The following is a 20,357-nucleotide window of genomic DNA, read 5'->3' on the forward strand; positions in this document are numbered from 1 at the left end:
TCAATCATCACCACCTCATCACCAGCTGTCACTCATCACCATCCACAATAAAAGCCAGGCAGCAACTCCACCTCCCTGCCGAGAAATCGTCTACCTACAAGGTAAACTCTCAGCCGTAAGTCAGTATTACAACGTATACGTGTTATTCTTGAGATTGTTTGCAGGTGTACGCAGAGTTTATCCGCAGCTGGAGGCTGAGTCGGTGGAACTGTGGAGGAGACGACGGATTTCGCTCCTCACCGGATAAGTAACTCACACAGACGCTGCATATAATTGTGATCAGGAGGTGGAGGTGTTGTTTCCCACCTACCGACAGGAGAGGACGTTTGCTGACTGTGTTACTGGGTGTGCATACATCCACGCCTAACTGTTTCTGCTTCTTGCCAGCAGTACCATGTCTGACAGCTGGAGACGCTGGCCACCTGGGGACTCAGGACTTGGCAGCTCCGGTGTACTTCAGACCCGTTGGCAGTGGAAATCATGTGGGAACCGGCGTTTCTCTGGACAGACGTCTTCTATCCTCGAGTCTGCCCACACGTCACCTTTATACATTGACTGATTTCAAATTCTGTAATTGTATTTCGTTGTGCACATTCACAACAGTAAAGTTGTTATCTTTTAGCTCATTCCATTGTCTGTTCATTTACGCCCCCTGTTGTGGGTCCGTGTCATTACACTTTCCCAACAGGACACCTGATTCACACCTGTTTCTTCCACAAAATTGACGAACTCACTGAGTGAATGCCACACTACTATTATTGTGAACACCCCCTTTTCTACTTTTTTTTAAGTAATAGCCCAATTTCATAGCCTTAAGAGTGTGCATATCATGAATGCTTGGTCTTGTTGGATTTGTGAGAATCTACTGAATCTACTGGTATCTTGTTTCCCATGTAACAATAAGAAATATACTCAAAACCTGGACTAATCTTTTTAGTCACATAGCACTACTATTATTCTGAACACTACTGTATAACAAGTACCGGGGCTGACTTCTTGGGTGACAATAACATAAGACTTGTTCAAAGGTGATCTGTTTTTTAAGTCGGGAACAGCAGATGACACAACAACATAGAAATCAACATAGTCGACACTGCTATAAACTGCACCAAAAAAAAAAAAAAAACCTTAAAAACCCTGTGACCCTTAATTGGTGTTAGTGGGTATAGAAAATGAATGAATAAATAAATAAATAAATACTTATTTAATTGGTCAATTGCATGCCACATTCTGTTGATTTGTCCCAGAGAAAAATAGACCATGTGTAATTTATGTTATTTTTTGTGCAATTTAGTTCAACTGAGTGTTCATTTTAGTTCCATATGTTTTGCTCCAATGAATGACTCCACTACCTTTTCATAAAAATGTGTCGATGATACGAGGAAGCTAAATCCAGTATGTCAGAAACGGGTCTGAAGTTTACGCAGTGTTCTTGGAGTCATCTCTAGCTGCTGTAGAAGAATGCTCAGATGAAGAATTGGACAAGTTCCTATTGTGATTTTTCGTTGGATTGAGGAAAGGGAATGTAATTTTTCTCATTGTTAGTCAACTATCAAATGACGCAGATCTGTTTAGGTGTAATATATAACAAATAATGGTAGAGAAGCTTGAATCATTCACATCAATCAATCAATCAATTTTATTTATATAGCGCCAAATCACAACAAGCAGTTGCCCCAAGGCGCTTTATATTGTAAGGCAAGGCCATACAATAATTACGTAAAAATAACATAGTCAGGAGAGTCGTCAGGAGAGGTGTCAGTCCCATCGTTAGGAGGGACAGCTGCCCTGTCATTAGGAGGATGCTAACTAGAGCACAATAGGTGCTAATTAGAGCAACTGTTAGTCACTAGCCAATAACAGTCTGCCTCTTGGTAGGAGGGGTCTGGTTAGGTTTAAAACTCCAGCTTTTGTGTTGGGAAGGTGTCGTAGCACGGACCCACAACAGGGGGCGCAAATGAACGGACAATGAGTAAGCCAAAAGGTAACAATTTAATGTTGTGACAACACACAACGAAACACACAAAATTTGTAAAGTCAATTAACACCAGGTGACGTGTGGGCAGGCTCGAAGATAGGAGACCCCGACGAGAGAGAGGCCGCGTCCCACACGGCTTCCACCACCAACGGTCTGAAGAACACCGGAGCTGCCAAGTCCCGTATCCCCAGGTGACCTCTGTCTTCGGCTGTCGACCCTGGTACTGCTGGCAAAAAGCAGAGACAAGTTGAATGAGCGTAAGTCCTTACACTCAGTGGTCCACAGTCTGTACACAGTCAGGAGGGGAACCTCCACCTCCGAATCACACACTCGTGCAGCTCTTGTCTAACCTCTTATCTGTTCAGAGAGTGAGGCGCAGTCGTCGTCGTCACGCCAAACGCCGAAGTCCCAGATAAGGCAACGTCCACAAGAATAAGGCTGCAAATGAGATCTGGCTTAGTACACACAAAGTGTCAGTTAGCAGAGAAAATACCTCTCGGTAGTCGATTTCTCGGCGGGGAGGTGGAGTTGCAGTCCGGCTTAAGTAATGGTGTAGATGAGTGACAGCTGGTGTGATGAGTGACAGCTGTCACTTCCTCTGGGTCTGGCGCCCTCTCGTGCTTGGAGCCCGCACTCCAAGCAGGGCGCCCTCTGGTGGTAGTGGGCCAGCAGTACCTCCTCTTCAACGGCCCACACTACATTTTGCTGGATTCTGTTATTCTTCTCTACAAGAGTCAAGACCTATGTCAGACTACCAGAGGAAGAATTTTAGCTGAGGAAACTTCTGCAATTAGAAGCGAAACATCCTCGCGTCAAGCAACCCAGTCCAGTCAAAGATTCAAGCTTCTCTACTATGGAAACCACCTGGACAACTGAGAGCCTTCACAGAAACATAATAAATAATGACTACTTTCCATTCATGCAATGAAAAAAACATTTTAATTTGTTGAAAGATGCAATGCTCCATTCAACTGTTTTTACCTCATTGAATGGAAGATTTCACTGCGCTCATAAACATTCATTATTTGTATGCTGCCGCTGTGGGTATCATATTTTAACGGTTGATATGACAGATAATATGGTGAGTGAGCACCTTGGAAGACACAAGTATTAAAATATAAAAACAAGTCCTACATACCCCGAGGCCAATTTGACACACAATACCCCATAAAGACAATGTGAAAAGTTTTTTTTTTCTAGATTTTTACAAATTTATTAAAAAGAAAAACTTTCACACGTACATGGGTATTCACAGCTTTTGCCATGAAACTCAAAGGTGAATCCTGTTTCCACTGATCATCCTTGAGATGTTGCTACAGTTTAACTGGAGTCTATCTGGGGTAAATTCAGATGACTGGACATGAGATGCAAATTCACACATCTGCTTACATATAAGGTCCCTCAGCTGACACAAACCAAGCATGAAGTCAAATGAACTGTCTGTAGACCCCCAAGACAGATTGTCTCCAGGCAGGAATCTCGGGAAGGGTACAGAAATATTTTTGCTGCTTTGAAGGTCCCAATGAGCACAGTGGCCTCCATTATCCATAAACGGAAGATGTTTGGATTCACCACTCTTCCTAGAGCTGGACACACGTCTAAACTCAGCGCTCGGGGAAGAAGGACCTTAGTCACGGAGGTGACCAAGAACCCCATGTTCACTCTGTCAGAGCTCCAGCATTATTCCGTGGAGAGAGGAGAACCCTCTAGAAGGACAACCATCTCTGCAGCAATCCACCAATCAGGCCTGCATGGTAGAGTGGCCAGACAGAAGCCACTCTAGTAAAAGGCACATGGCAGCTCACATGGAGTTTGGCAAAAGCCACCTGAAGGACTCTCAGACCATGAGAAACAAACTTCTGTGGTCTGATGAGACAAAGATTGAACTCTTCGGCGAGAATGCCAGGCGTCATGTTTGGAGGAAACCAGGCACCATCACTACAGTGAAGCATGGTGGTGGCAGCATCATGGTGTGGGGATGTTTTTCAGCAGCAGGAACTGTGAGACTAGTCAGGATGGAAGAAAAGATGAATGCAGGAATGTACAGAGACATCCTGGATGAAAGCCTGCTCCAGAGCGCTCTTGACCTCAGACTGGGGCGACAGTTCATCTTTCAGCAGGACAATAACCCGAAGCACACAGCCAAGACATCAACAGAGTGGCTTCAGGACAACTCTGTGAATGTCCTTGAGTGGTCCAGTCAGACTCCAGACCTGAATCTGATTGAACATCTCTGGAGAAATCTGAAAAGGGCTGTGCAGCGACACTCCCCATCCAACATGATGGAGCTTGAAAGGTGCTGCAAAGAAGAATGGACAAAAAATTCAAAAAACTTATTTTCTGGTGTTATTATGGGGTGTTGTGAGTAGAATTTTGAGGGAATAAATGAATCTACTCTATTTTGGAGTAAGGTTGTAACAAAATGTGGATAAAGTGAAGCGCTGTAAATACTTCCTGGATGCACAGTATTGGCAGGCCAGCTCCTTGTCCACTAGCCTGCCTAACATATAGAAAATAAAAAAGTGTAACTTGATTTATCATGATTAAATTTATTTGGAAGCCTAAATACAGCACTGAAGCTGTCAGCTTTCCATTACTGATTATGTTGCAGTTTCACCTGGCCAGGTTTGACACAGTTTCATGCCTTAACGTGTAGAGCTATAATGCGACAAACCTCGTCTGATTACGCATGAGCAGATCCCGTCTGTCTGCATTTGCTACGAAATCCTTCTGAGTCGACACATCATTCTCCAAAATTTGGAGAAGTTTTTTTTTCCTGGAGCTCAGTTGACTCCCACCCACCTTAGCCATGGCCATACTCAGCTCAGGACAGCACTGAAGGCACAGTGCACACTTCATTCTCAACTCCTGATATCTGTGAGTGATTGTTTTTGTGCTTGGCATGATTGTAATTGGAAGCTAACTGACGAACCGCTGAGCTGAATGCAAAATGGTCAAGGTGATTAAGAGAACATCTTCAAAACTGGCACAGATTTAAGCGAGCTTTCTCAGACTGTGGTGCTGTGTGTCGAGCTCGAAAAAACTTGCCACCACATTTGGCAAGGTATAATGCTACAGTCACATTAGCAACAAATGAGGGTGACAAGGAATTGGTTTTGTCGCTTGATTGGCATTCTCCAGGCATGTACACTACACATCCGTAAGTTGTCTTGTAAATCACTTCAGAGGGGTTATCTGATTACAAAAACAGCGTTTTTAAAATTTAGGAGTGTTTATGTCTCGCTAACCTTTACAAAATATCAGGTTGAAACAGAAATATGCTGTTTTTTGGAGAATTTTGCCATCTTCAATAATTTTGTTCGAAAGAACAACCGGCTGACATTTTGCTGCCTATTCACTCCGACTGTTAGTCGCTGTGTCGTGTCTCTCAGTATTTGCATAAAATAGACTTCTGCTCTATTTTGACCACAGATAGTTGGAGGCAGCTTGGGTCTTGCTGCTGAAAAACACCCACTCTGATTGAAAATGTATGGAAAGTCATCGCTTGCTGTCGCTTATAGTTAATGTGACCGTACCTTACTGTACTGCCGCGAGCTGCTTAAGCCTTCTACAGGACCTGAGACCCATCATACTGGTGCTTATCCCCAGACCCCCCCTGCGAGCCCATCACAGGTAACTTCCCCTACAAAGGCAGCTAGCTGGGTGGACTGGGACGATGGACACAGACCTGGATTTGAACCCTGGTCTATGGGTTGGTAGTCCAACTCCTATCCAAAATATTCTGTTCATTTTTCAGTTTGGCTTTAAATCTAATTTTCAAGTGCTGTTTGTGACATAAATTCTACTCTGTAGACTGAGAATTCAGTGTGTTCACTTTCCTCTTCATAAGGTTATTTTTAAGATTCATTACAAAGTTTGTAGTGTTTTCCATTTTCGCTCTCCTACTCAAACTGGCAGATGGGAAGGAGGAGCTGCCATGGTTTGGCGAGATGGCATCCACTACTGTTACATACACACGCATGTACACACACACACACACACACACACACACACACACACACACACACACACACACACACACACACACACACACACACACACACACACACACACACACACACACACACACACACACACACTGTAGAAAGTCCACAGTTTCACTGATACCTGTTCTTTGTTTGTGAGCGACTATGTGTGAAGAAAGATGAGACACACACTGATGTGATTTCTTGATACATTTTGCTTCTGTCGGTCTGATGAGTATGAAATCATGATTTCCACCGTGACCAGATTCCACTCCAGCAGAACTGCTACAGTATGTGACATTTTCATTTCAATCAATTTTTCTCAGTGAAAGATCTGCTGCAGCAACTCCCTGATTTTCCCACAGTTTTCAACCTGCGTGCTAAATGAAATTAATTACTTAACACGGCAGCTCCTTGATGAGGCAGGAAAGAATGTTTTGATCAGGATGTAGCAGAAAATGAGCTGATTTACAAGCCGGAAGATTATAAACAACCCGGAGACATGAACGAATGAAAAGCACATCTTTCCAAGGAAGCGCCCCATAAGAAATGGCAAAAAACAGCATTCATAAACATCTGTTCATTAGTGTATAATTACCTATAACAACAAATCAATAAGCTTAGAATGAGCTCTTTGCATCTACATGGAAGTGGGCCTCTTCACAGAGGCCATCATGTTGTACCACCATGTTGATACAGTAGCCCAAAAGGGACATACTTACTCTGCCTTTTCCTGAAGCATTGTCTGCTGGTCTGCAACCAGCAGACAATGCTTCAGGGTGCTTACTTAAAGGGTTCTCAAGCTAACAAACTTGATAACCCTCATTTTTGCAAAATGGAGGATCATATTGCTTATTGCAAGCAAAGGCAAGGGAGTATGAAACCCCGTCGCCAAAGAAGCAAAAATATGAAGGGAAACATAATTGTGGTGGGTGAAGGCATAATGCAATTTGCCACCTCACCACTAGATGACTATTGATCCAATCGTCTTCCCCAACATACGAGGTCTATTAGAAAAGAAACCGACAGTTTTATAAAAAAAAAAAACTATATGGATTTGAATCACGTGCGATTACACCAGACATGCTTGAACCCTCGTGCGCATGCGTGAGTTTTTTCATGAGTGTCAGTGACGTCATTCGCCTGTGGGCAGGCTTTGAGTGAGCACTGGTCCAGCCCTCTCGGCTGAAATCTTTTGTCTGAGACGCTGCTGGAGACGGCACGCGTTGCTTTATCAAAATTTTTTCAGGACCTGTGAGGGATATCCGAGTGGACACTATTCGAGAAATTCTGCTGGTTTTCGGTGAAAAGTTTAACAGCTGATGAAAGGTTGTGGAGTTTCTTTCGCTTTAAGGACAGCTCACAAAGCGGATCGGCGCGGCGCGGTCAGAGGTGGCGTCCGTCTGGCTGTTTCGAGCTGAAAACTTCCTAATTTAAGGCTCTGTTCACCCAGGACATCATCAGAGAACAGAGAAGTTTCAGAAGAAGTCGGCATGAGGAGTTTATGCAGACATTCCACTGTTAAAGGAGATTTTGTAATGAAAGAACGTGCGGGCAAATTCGCTGAGTCGGTTCCGTGACGACGCAAATCCGTCTGCGCCGCGACAGGAAAAACACCTCCGTGTTGAAAACCATTTGTAAAATTCAGGCGGCTTTTGATGGCTTTCAACAAGTGAGTATCTGAGAAATTATTTAACAGCTGGGCATGTTCCAACTTGTCCGTTAAGGTTTCCAACGGAGGTGTTTTTCCTGTCGCGACTCCCCGCGGTTGGGTCCGGCCCGACATGCGAATCTGCCAGCACGTTCTTTCATTATAAAATCTCCTCTAACAGTGGAATGTCCGTATAAACTCCTCATGCCGACTTCTTCTGAAACTTCTCTGTTCTCTGACAATGACCTGGGTGAACAGAGCCTGAAATGTGGAAGTTTTCAGCTTGAAATAGCGAGACGCCGCCGCCTCGGAGCGCAGATCGCCGTCAGGCACCGTGGGCCGTCCTTAAAGCGACACTAACAGACCAAAATCTCTCATCAGCCGTTAAAATTTTCACCGAAAACCAGCTGAATTTATCGAATGGTGTCCACTCAGTTGTGCCTTACAGTTTTTGAAAAAATTGTTATCAAACAAAGCAGCAGTCTCTGAGCCATTCCTAAACAATGAAAGAAATCGACGAGAGGGTGGGCGACTCCTCACTCAAAGACTGCCCACAGGCGAATGACGTAACCGACAGGTGTGAAAAAACTCTCGCATGCCCACGAGGGTTCAAGCATGTCTGATGTAATCACACGTGATTCAAATCCATATGGTTTTTGAAAAAAATAATAAGGTCAGATACTTTTCTAACAGACCTCGTATCTTGGTCAACCAAGGAAATGACATTTTGCTTGGAGGCCTATTTCGCCACCAAATCATACCACTTGGAGCATAATTTGGAAAGAACAGGACTTTTATGCAAAGCGACCAAGATTAGTGAAATTTTGGGGAATGATCGTACACAGACTGACGTTTAAGTAGGATTTGTTACAATTTTTATGGGTTCTTTTTTTGGGGTCACCCTGTACAAACATAATGTGTCAGTAAATTTGCTTGAGGTTTCCAGGCTAATCTTGGCTGCTCTTTGACAGATCTGAAAAGGGTTTGTAACAGGCCCTCTATAGAAGGGGCTAGTGCATACTTAAATTCTGTCAAGTTTGGAAAAGAATCTTAAATGTTATTGGTGTCAGAACTTTTTGTTAATTACCTTTAGGGTGTACAGGTTTCCTGAGGTCCACTACCCGCCTATGTGATGCATATTACTAAATTATGGCACAGAACCTTACCTCAGTGTTGGCCAGTGTATATCCAATTTTAATCTCTACCCCACTAGAACCCTAAATGTTAATGGTTTAGAAGAACCTATCCTTTTGTGAACTACCGAATGTATACATTTGTAGAGTCATACTTTGCTCCTGTATGGAGCTATATCTTAAATTTGGTGCAGCACTTGACCTCACCATTGGCCAAGCCACACTTAATTTTAATTAACATCCTATTTGAAGTCTAAAAGTTATTGGGAATTTAAAAAAGAAAAAACACTCATATTTGCCACACTGCTTCACGTCAGCCTGAACCAATGCATACTGTGGGTTTCTTGAGCTTTTAAAAGTACAGTAAAATAAACTCTATATTCAAAGATGGGTAAAGTATCCTTTTCAGATTCACCTGAACTAATGGTGTCTTAATACAGTTGATCTACTGCATCCTTGAAAGTCAGAAGGCATTGCTGCATAACTTTAAACTTCAAGGCAACTACTGTCTTGTAACACCTGCTGCTCTGTATATAAAGTAGCACCTGCTCGCGTCTAGTTTTCGACACTGACAGATCCTGGCATTTATGATTCCTCCTGGTCCCAGTGTACCTTGACTGGGTCAAACATGGCGGAGTGGGAGCCCCTCTGTGCCCCCCTTCACTTTCCACCCGCCCAGTGCCCTTGCTGAAGGAAGGGACAGCTGCTCTGTGTCAGCCTTGGTGCAGGGCCAAGCTCCTCTGAGAACATAAGGATTTCAGCTATGTCTCCATTGGACTCCACTAAGCACACATCAGCACCAAATATAACCCAATTAACGTCACGCTGTAAGCTATGCCCAGCTAACCCTCTCTGCAGCTCTCCAGAGTGATGCGTGTGATCAAACCATAAAGGAAAAGGGTACCTGTGACCCCGACCAGCCCTTTTGGCATGTACACGGCCATTCTGGCCGATAATCTGCTGTACATCTGAAATATTGATTCCAAACAACAAAGGGGTTTTGATCCCTGGTTGTTATCCTGCAGGACTCATTAGAAATGTGGGACTGAGTGAGAATATTTCCACTGTGGAGGTAGAAGCTGAAGAAGAACAGCAGATTATTTAGAAGTCACAGGAATTCCTTTTGATGTTGAGACATGAATAGAAGGTTTTGCCCTTCAGACATTTCTGAATGCTTTTCAGTGTTGTTTGTCTGTTTATTTGCAGAATTATATAAAAACTACTAAACCAGATTGCTTGAAACTTGGTGAAAGCATGAGGTACGGGCCAAGGAAGAAACCATTAATTTGTCGAGTGGATTCAATTAAGAGGGCAAATTCAAGAATTTTTCTTTAACATTGGGAGATAGGGCATTTTTCAACATTTTCAAGAATTTCCTAAGAGATAACGTTTAGATGTTTAAGGGAAAAAAAAATCATGCATATGAACCAACATGTATTAACATGTTAACAACCTACTGGCAGCTGGAGTTGTCAGCATTTTACTGTTATTCTACAGTGTACCTGTTGTAAAATACAAGAGGTTATTACTATAAAAAAATGACAGTACTGTCCCTCTCTTAAATTACAGTAAGCACCTGTGGTTACCAGAATATTTCTATTAAAAAAAAAAAAAATCTGAAAAACAATTTCATGAGATTTCACTGGACTTTTTCCAGGATCACCACATAAGGTTTGGTTTGGGATCCACATTTTGATTTGGGTTTTCTATTGCAACTCCAGCTGCACAAGAGTTAATAGTTATTTCTTGGGACATAACTTACCATTTTGGCAAGTTTCAAGAAAATTGGTTTCAGAATTTTTCTATAATCCTGCTAACATTTACCTCTGATATTTACAGATGTGTTGGTGGAAGTAGTGCTCTAAAAAAACTCTAGTTTTTCTTTGAGGTTACTTCTGCAAAACTTGCCAGCAAGTTGCAACTACGGGACATTGTTTATAATGAAACAGCATAACCTGCTAAAGGATAAACTATGAACCAGCACCAAACATAAACATAGGCCATTTCTTTATATTGTTATGTCATAGGGAACCTATGCTGTTAAATGGGGTGTGGCTATTTACAGGTGACTGCCTTCCATTTGGGGTTAGTGGATAAGATGACGTAACCGAACGTTTAAATATGGCAGTACAAATGGCATGATTATGGCGTCAGCCACGCTCTCATTCATGGTATGACTTATAAGGCAGAGACACTCTCCTCACACCCCCAGACTGCTGAGCATGAACGCCCTTTTCCACAACAACAAACAAGCCGCAGGACGTCTGCCGACCGAGCCGGTCGTTTCTGTGGATTAGTGAGAAGATGTGTTCGGATGGTTCCCATTGTCGATTTATTTCTCAGACACTATTTTGTGGTGTGTTCTGGCAAGGGTCCAAGGTCAGTTAGCTCATAGGTCTAAATATATAACGGGATACAAAAGGGCTGCCACTAATACATGTGATTTTTCTGTGAAGACGAACTTGTTTATTCAAAAGTGGGATTATATTTCAAGATGACTAGTTGTCTAAATCTGCATAAATTCACAAAATCTTAGAAAACTCTTAGAATGAACATGAAAAAGACATTCCTAATCTTTTTTTTTTTTTTTTTGGCTTTCTCTTCACCCTTGTCGTCTGTCTTTGGGGGAGGTGATGGTCTAGTGGTTAAAGCGTTAGGCTTGAGACCAGAGGATCGATTCAAATCCCAGCCTGACCAGAAAATCACGAAGGGTCCTTAGGCAAGGTCCTTAATCCCCTAGTTCCTCCCGGTGTGTAGTAAGTACCTTGTATGGCAGCACCCTGACATCGGGGTGGTTGTAAGGCATTATTGTAAAGCGCTTTGAGCGTCTGATGCAGATGGAAAAGTGCTATATAAATGCAGTCCATTTACCATTTTGACCTGACCTGCAGCACAAGCTCTTTGACCTAAAAGGATCTCTGCTGCTTGCTGCAGAGTTACATGTCAGGCATAACCTTGTAAAACTCAGATTACCTCGTAAATTAACTAAACAGATTTTGCTTGACGCGCTGACGTATCTACTATTAGCTTTAGTGTGGCATTTTGCCTGTTAAATGTTCAGGCAGAACACTGGAGTAGATTTTATTTCTTTTGATAGGAGTATACGTTCACCATTTGTACATTTCAAGGAAAAAGTGTTATCATATAAATAATACTGAAGGGACTTCATTTCTATAGTGTTTTACCATCTGAGGCAGACACTCAATGTTCTTCTTTCAGCTGTTCATCTGTTTCCATCTTAACCTGTCCTCTGCATCTTCTTATGTAACATCAACCTGCATGTCCTCCCTCACCACATCCATAAACCTCCTCTTTGGCCTCCCTCTTCTCCTCAGGTCAGGTGGCTCCATCCTCAGCATCCTTCTCCTTATATACCCTGGGAATCACATCTTCAACTCTGCCACTGCCAACTCCGTTATTGCAGCCATCTTGAAAACATACAACACAGCTGATCTCACTACTGTCTAGTAAACTTTCCACTTCACTTTTGCAGATATCTTTCCATCACAAATCACTTCTGCCACCTTTCTCCACCCACTCCACCCTGCTTCCACTCTCTTCTTCACCTCTCTACCACACTCTCCTTTACTTTGGATAGTTGACTCCAAGAATTTAAACTCGTCAACCTTCACCACCTCTACTCCTTGTAAGCTCACTATTTCACCATGCTACTTCCTTCATTCACACACATACTCAGTTTTGCTCCAACTGACTTTCATTCCCCTTCTCTCCAGAGCGTATCTCCACCTCTCCAGGCTTGTCTCACCTTGCTCTCTATTGTCACAACAGATCACAACGTCATCTAAAAATCATAGTTCATGGAGACTCCTGGTTGATCTCGTCCATCAACCTATCCATCACCATTGCAAACAAGAAAGAACTCAGAGCCGATCCTTGATGTAATCCTTTACAGTGATGCCTCTCTCCCGCTCTCTCTCTTTCTCTCTCTCTCTGTCTCTCTTTCTCTCTCTCTCTGTCTCTCTCTCTCTCTCTCACACACACACACACACACACACGCACACGCACACGCACACGCACACACACACACACACACACACACACACACACACACACGTATATCTATGTATCCTATTAGTAGAGCTAGTGTCTCAGTGGGATAAGGAATTGGGCTTCCAATATGTAGACCTAGGTTTGATTCCCTGTGACACTACCTGTCTGTGGCTGTAGACAGGGCACCCCATCTGCTTTGCTTCAGTCCATCCACCTGTAAATAGGTACTGGCTTTGACAGTGGATGTAACTTGCCCTGCCCCTGGATGAGTGTCTCATGGTCAGGGGCCACCAACCCTACTCCTGGAAATCACCTGCTTTGCATGTTTTCCTCCACCCATTGCTAATTAACTAAGTCAGATGTGCACAGAGAATCATAACCTAGGAAACACCAGACGTGACTAATCATCTGTGTTTGCAGCATGTTTACAAGGAACACATGCACAGTGGGTGATCTCCAGGAGTAGGGTTGGTGATCCCTGCCCTATTGATAAGGATAACAACACAAAATGGGCCTGAGACCTTACAGAGGAATCACTTCTCTATGTGTCCCATCAATGTGCAATGTCCGTCTAAACATAAACTCACAATAAAATACAATACATTTTCAAGTTCTGATGTTAGAAAAAAGTAATTTCATTTGTTCACTTGCTGATATGCAATTGTACCCACCACACAACCCTGAAATGCAATAAGCTCATCTACTCAAAAGGTACCTATTGTATATCTGTCAAGTGCCTACCATGTATGATTGCAAGAAAATCACTTCATCCTTAGTATGCAAATATATGCATCACACAACCTTAAAATCTCATCAGCTCATCTATTTCTTAAGGGAAGTCTATGGTGTAAGCAGATACAAAATCTTGCAAAGATATGTAATTTAATACATATCTATTTAAACTGAGACAATTATTTGAGTAAATCTTAGTTTGATTATAGTCATAATGTTTGACAGCTAGGAATGGCTCCAGTTGGTTTTCCTGATAAAACTAACATACATGTGCCTCAAAGCTATTTCTGCATTTCACAGTGAGAATAATGACAACAATAATAATAATAATAAAAAAATCCTTTTAACACCAACTTGCTTTTTTGTTGACAGAGGTTTAACTGTAAATGTTGCTAAGTATTGCACAGTGGTTACAACAGGCCTTTGAAACCCACAACAAGGCTTCCAACCAGAGCACAGTGACTCTATTGAAGTGGGCTATGCTTTACAAAACACAGTGCTGTAGTGTTAACAGTAATACAACACCAAACTCTGCACTTACAGTTCGTACTGTAAGTGCAGAGTTGTGCACACATCATTGTTCAAAGTACTGAGCTGTTCACTAGTTATACATTTCCTAAAAAAATGGTTTGAAAGGACAAAGTGGCATTTTAAGAATGCTTCTTCCTTTAAAATAACATAAAATGCAAAGTGAGTTTTTCCTTGTCGGTATCGCCACTGTGTTTGATCATCGTCATTAAAATATTCACAGTAAAGCTTTAAAGTGTTTGCAAGCACTTATTACCCGATGCCAAAATATGGCCATCAGGTATGCATGCGTCCGTCCATCTGAGTTCAACATAAGTGGAGTCCTATTACTGCAAAGGTCTTCAAATTCACAGTGAGCATTCTTGGGACACAGACCTCGGACAAGTTCAAAGATGACCAACCTTGACCTATTTTAAGAGGTCAAAAGGTCACATTCTGTTTCTTATTTTTACGCTCATATGGCAGAGGGTATTTTCGTATTGAATTTTATATAACGGCTGAGTGGATCCTTGTCATTTGATTGGTGGCTTGTATGTCATGTGACATGGATTATTCATTCATTTGCCATTGTGTTTCATTGACCATGCAATAGCTCTTTTTAGCGTGCAATTTTGGTGTTATATGAAATGTGCTATTGCACACCCCGAGCACCGCGCATGCTCACACTACTGGGGGCGGTGTTTAGCTAAACATGCCGGAGTTTGCTTTGCTTGTGGATGACAATTTGAAGGAGCTAATTCTTCTAACACGAAAAAAACAAATCAACCACGCCGTAAGCCGTCTGGAGGCATGAAGAGCCGTTAGGATGAAGAGGATGAAGTTAAGATGAAAAGCTGGACAAATTTCTAAAATGATTTTTCGCTGGAGTGAGGAAGTATACAGACTCTTTTTTGGAAGTACACAAAGTCAGTGCACGGCATCACAGACTACATCCTCGCAATTATTTTTGAACTATCTAACTGTTTTTCCAAGTTGACTGAGAACAATGTTGGACTCCTATTTAAAGTTTGTGTTGGACTATTAAGCACCAGTGACGAACACCAAAATGCAAGTCCCTTTTCTGTTTATAAATTAATAAAACATCAAATGACAAGGATATTTACAAAACACAGTGCTGTAGCGTTAACAGTAATAGAATATCAAACCCTGCACTGACGGTTCGTAAGTGCATCACCAGGTCGTTATTGTAAATAAGAATTGTTTTCCTTAATAATTTACTTGGTTAAATAAAGGATAAATCAAGGAATTATTTTAGCAATTATATAAAGCAAATAATGAATGTTTTTTTCATTCTTTAAATGGAATGAATATTTAATTCACTCATGAAATATTTGTACCATTGAACTCATAAACACTAATTATTTGTACAATATTTTTAAATTTGAAAGGGCCGATTCACACTATGACGTGAAGTGGCCTACACTGGCCGATTTAGCGGATTCATAAAAATCTCTGTGCAACCTCAGCGAAGGTGCACCACAGGGTTCCACATTTCTTGTCTCCAGTGGAGGATGACGTAGCCCGACAGAGGGTCCCGTTGTAGTGGTGGAGCTCGGTGTTTGGGGACAGTCCACTGACTCAAACAGGGAGAACTTTAATTGTTGGAGGGCCGAAGCATTTGTAGCACACTTCTGAGCTGTTGCGCAGCTTCGCATTGCTGACCGTCGACTCAACATTTGTGAGATCAGGTAACGTAGCCTATATAAACTCAATGTAACTCTGTCATTGTGCCACATGCTACTTGTGTGTCATCCAGGAAGGTTCCACACATTCCTTCATATTTCTACATATTTCTTCATGCCCATGGGATCCAGAGGAGGTGGGACATCCAGTCAAGCCTCTGATGGTGGCCAGTGCAGGCCAGCAGAGGGCAATGGAGTAGAAATGGCGTACTAGCGGTGGTAACATAGAGAGAACGGAGCTCAATTCTTGCTGGAGTTTTAGCAAAAGATTTTAATCATGTTGAAAATTTTTTTGGGACCACAGTGAACATCAGCGTTGCCCAACCAATGTAAACTTAGCTTCTGCGGACTCTGGCGGACCTCACCGCTGGTCAACAGTGAGCAATTCTTCACTCTCCTCCAGCAAACACCGTGCAAATCGTCAGAGTGTGAATGGATCAAAAGATGTGGCTGATGCAACTACCTGTTGTTGAACTGATGCAGGCACTTTTGTTTTTTGCTTTTGCTGGTGTTGTCTCAGTTTAAAAGTGTTGTGTCTCCTATCGATCACAGTACTTCACTCTACAGAGCTCTACTTGTGTTTTTTAGTCAAACACAATCAAACCAAATGTTTTAAAAAGCTTGGAGGTGCATTACAAGTCCTTAAACTAACTAAGGCTCTGCTGTACCCACGCCTTAGGGCCACCATTGTTGTGTTTATGGCTTTATACAGATGGTTGAGGCTCTAAATGATTACCTGGTTGGTAGAAGTTGGGGGAAAGTTCCCTAGCAACCGCTCTGGCAATTTCAGAGTCATGCACGGCGGAGATGGCGGCCTGGTCTGCAGCTTCACTTTTTGTCCTGGCGTGGGCTGTTCTGCAGAAACAAAAAGAATACGAGAGTTGTGTCGTAACTCAGAGGTAAAACACATATTTACAGAGAGCCACACAGTCCAAATTTTCCCTTCAGATAATGACAAAAAAGAGCTATTCCTCTGTCAGTGCTCTTACTGAATGGGCTGGAATGACACTGGCCCTATCAGTTAGAAACAACATGAAAGCTTCTGTCTGCTAACATTTTGATCTTTTCCTGTTTCTTTCTCCTTCTCTGTCCTCATCTTTGAGCTGTATCACTCGGCCAGGCCCCCGAGGGATAACATAACGCCTGCCCTTGTGCTTCTACATCACATCCAAATCCTGATTTTCCAAATGGAGTGCAGCCATGTCCTAGCAAGACCTTAATCTAATCTGGTGCAGTGCACTGCTGCTGGACCGCACAAGCGCACGGCCCAAACACAGTCAGGATAGAATGCATCGCCTCACACCACGCCACATCAGGCCAACCGCAATAACATTGCAAAATTAGACCATTTTCTGTTGAATTAAATCACAAATTAGAAGGCACATGCAGAGAATGCATGTCTGTACAACGCATTTGTAGAACATATGTATAGATCTTTGTGATGTCATAAGGGTATTACTGAAGCAGAAGGGAAGAGATGAAAGAGAAAAAACAGATATAATCAAACATTTTGAATCTTCTAAAAATGTAATCAGCGCTTCGCTGATGCAAACTATCCTATTCTGCAACCTTTTGGCAGAATTCATCTTTCACATTTTGAGTAGTATAGTACAAAACACACAATTCATTTCTGGCCATGCTGGTGGAGGTTTTTAAAAAAGTGGAGTAAAATTTCACACCTCCACTCCATTTTGCAGGGGCCAACCAATAAACACAAATCAAATATAAAACCTGGTGGTCACAGTTATGAGGGTACTTCAAAAAGGTTCTTAGCCTCACCCAGAAAACATCACAGGAGAAAGATTCCTCTTGCATTATTTTTCAACGTAGCCTCCGTTAACTTCATTGCACTAAGCTTTGATCTCCTATCGTGGAGGAAGGTCACACCTTTAGCCGCCGAAAGCGTTTTGAAGTGCAGTATGGACCCCCACCATCTGATCTGCTGTTTCAGAGACATGCATGTGCCTTGTCATATTTGGAACACTGCTTTGGGTCGATTAGTATGACGCAAATTTTTGGACAGTTTGCCATTGGCGAGTTTTTGGTGTTTCAGCTACAACCATAGGTAACAGGTGCGCAAAATCAAACACATAGCCATGCAATCTTTATGCGCAAACAATTATGGTAGAATTAAGCAATCAGTGATTTTAAATGTGGCACTGTGACAGGATGACCCCTATGTAATATTTCTGCCCTGCTAAGTGCTGTTATTGTAAAGTCAAATTGTGATGTAGAGCAAGAACAGCTCAGCCATGCGGCGGGAGACCACAAAAACTCACAGAATGAAGCTGGTCAGTGTGGGGTAGAGTGTAAAAATCACTTATCCGTTGCATCACTCACAACAGACTCCTGAAGTGTTTCTGTGGTGGGCAGCAACTCCATAATAAGCCATAAGATTTTAGAATGAAACATCCAAGAAGCTCACATGGAGTTGGTGTGACGGTCAAGTGACCAAATATTTTTGGTCATGTAGCGTTTTCCTGTATTATGCATTTTACAGAAGACAAAGCATAATTGTGAAAACTCTTTGCAAACATAATTACGTCCACCAAGGACGTAATAAAATCATCAGTGTTTATTTATTTGTCTGTCTGTCTGTTAGCAGGATTACGTCAAAACTACTGCAGATTTTGACAAAATTTTCACCACAGATACATATTAGACCATGGAAAAACCCAGTAAATTTTGGAGATGATCCAGATCCAAATCCAGATTCTGGGTCAAGATTTCACTTTATATATGCTTTGAAGGATTATGTCCAAACTACTTCACGGATTCTTATCAAATTTGCGCCACAGATGCATATTAGAACATGAAAGACTCCAATGAATTTGGATTCTGGATCAAGATTTAACTTTATAGAGGCTTTGAAGGATTACATCAAAACTACTTCACGGATTCTCACCAAATTTTGGAGGTGATCCAGATTCGGATTCTGGATCAAGAGTTCCCTTTATATAAGCTTTGAAGGAGTACAAAACTACTTCGTGGATTTTTACCAAAGATAGATATTAGGGCATGGAAGACTCCACTGAATTTTGGAGGTGATCTGGATCTGGATTGGCTGATTGAAAGGGCAATAATGTGAGTTTAACCTTAACACTCAGAGGCATTATGGGAGTGTGTGATGGTGACACTGACTGAGGCTGAGAGTGACCTGCTTAACAAATCCTATGAATACACCACAGAGGTTTACTGTACAAATACACATATTTGTGCACACAGACAGACATGCCAAGTGTCACGACTAGACAGCTGGATGACATATGGACAGAAAAGGAAGGACATTCCCTTCTTCCATCAGCAGAGTCCGTTCCTAACTTTTTCTACTTGTGCAGACACAAATATTTCAGTTGCATCCCCCCCCACTCCACGTCTTTTGCTTTCGAACTTCACTGGAATTGAATTTAAACATTGCAAACTAAGGCTTTTTATTATACAAAACAACAAAAATAAACAGTCACCTTTAACAGTAGAATTCTTAAAAGTGATATGCATCGTGTGTCTTAATTTTTAAAAATAACACAATGCTATAATACCCTCGGCTGTATGAGCATAACAATAGGAAACAGAATGTGACCTTTAGACCTCTTAAAATAGGTCAAGGTTAGCCATCTTTGAAGCTGTCTGTGAAAGTTCCCTGTGAATTTTAAGACCTTGGCAGTAATAGGGCTGGACATATGCTGAGCACAGACAGAGGGATGGACAGATGGATGCAAAGTCTTTGCAATACCCAATGGCCATATTTTGGCCTCGGGTAAGAATTGATTTCTCACAAATATATTCATGTTCTTCATGTTATATTCATCCACAGTAACATACATACATACATACATACATATATATACATATAATCTGTTACTGTGGATGTCACTTTAAATAGAAAGGGGCTGCTGCTTGCCACACCCCTTTCCTTTCTGAGAGAGGGGTGCATCTCCATCTTATCCACAGACTGTATGAACATCCCCACTGAGTGCTGACCGGCTCGATGGGTGTATCTGCCAGTCTGTGACATAAGTCACAGAGGTCTAGCATGAACTGTTTCAGCCCTAATTTTGCTTCTAACACTGCATTTTCTACACACACAGACATAACTTTTCACAACTCCGAGGGCATGAAACAAGAGTCCCCCACCTTATTCAAATTGTAAAATGTAGATAAAAGGCAATTTTGCACAATATGTCCCCTTTAACACATCCTCACCTTGAGCAGTACACAACACTGCAACATGGAGTGTGAAAGACCCAGACGGGCTGTCAAAACTACGACTAATTATTAACAGCAGTGGCTGGTGCCCTGCTTAACCCCACTCATCCATCTTCCTCTTTCTTTCTTTTAGCCAATTCTCTTGTTTTTCTCGATGCTTGTTCACCCTGCTGAGGATGCTCCCTCCCCATCTTCTCCCGTATCCCATCTCCCCGTCTCGCTCCCTTCCTCCCTCGTTATGTCAGCTTGACCCTAAATGGACAGATGTCTCTATTTCAGACTGCTTCTCTATCCTCAGACTCTGGCTTGTCCTGTTTTTGGATGTGCCGGGACAGTGCGATCTTAAAATGCATGACACCGCTTCCTCTCCAGAAATACTGTAAGCCCCTGTGTCCCCCGGGAACAATGGACACACTCATGATATGTTTGCAGACAGCACAGCCACTGGAA

At 42.2% G+C, this 20,357-nt stretch overlaps 1 protein-coding gene across 2 annotated transcripts in view; it reads right to left on the reverse strand.

Annotated features, from left to right (window-relative positions):
• The window catches only part of jph1a (junctophilin 1a), a 147,018-nt gene that overhangs the window by 20,287 nt on the left and 106,374 nt on the right, over positions 1–20,357 (reverse strand). For both annotated transcript variants that reach the window (XM_034170251.1, XM_034170242.1), the window contains one exon: positions 16,438–16,556. In XM_034170251.1, the coding sequence (XP_034026142.1) occupies positions 16,438–16,556 (119 nt within the window). The remainder of the gene's footprint in view (positions 1–16,437; positions 16,557–20,357) is intronic.

This window comes from Thalassophryne amazonica, chromosome 1 (genome assembly GCF_902500255.1).
Source record: "Thalassophryne amazonica chromosome 1, fThaAma1.1, whole genome shotgun sequence".
NCBI lineage: Eukaryota > Metazoa > Chordata > Actinopteri > Batrachoidiformes > Batrachoididae > Thalassophryne > Thalassophryne amazonica.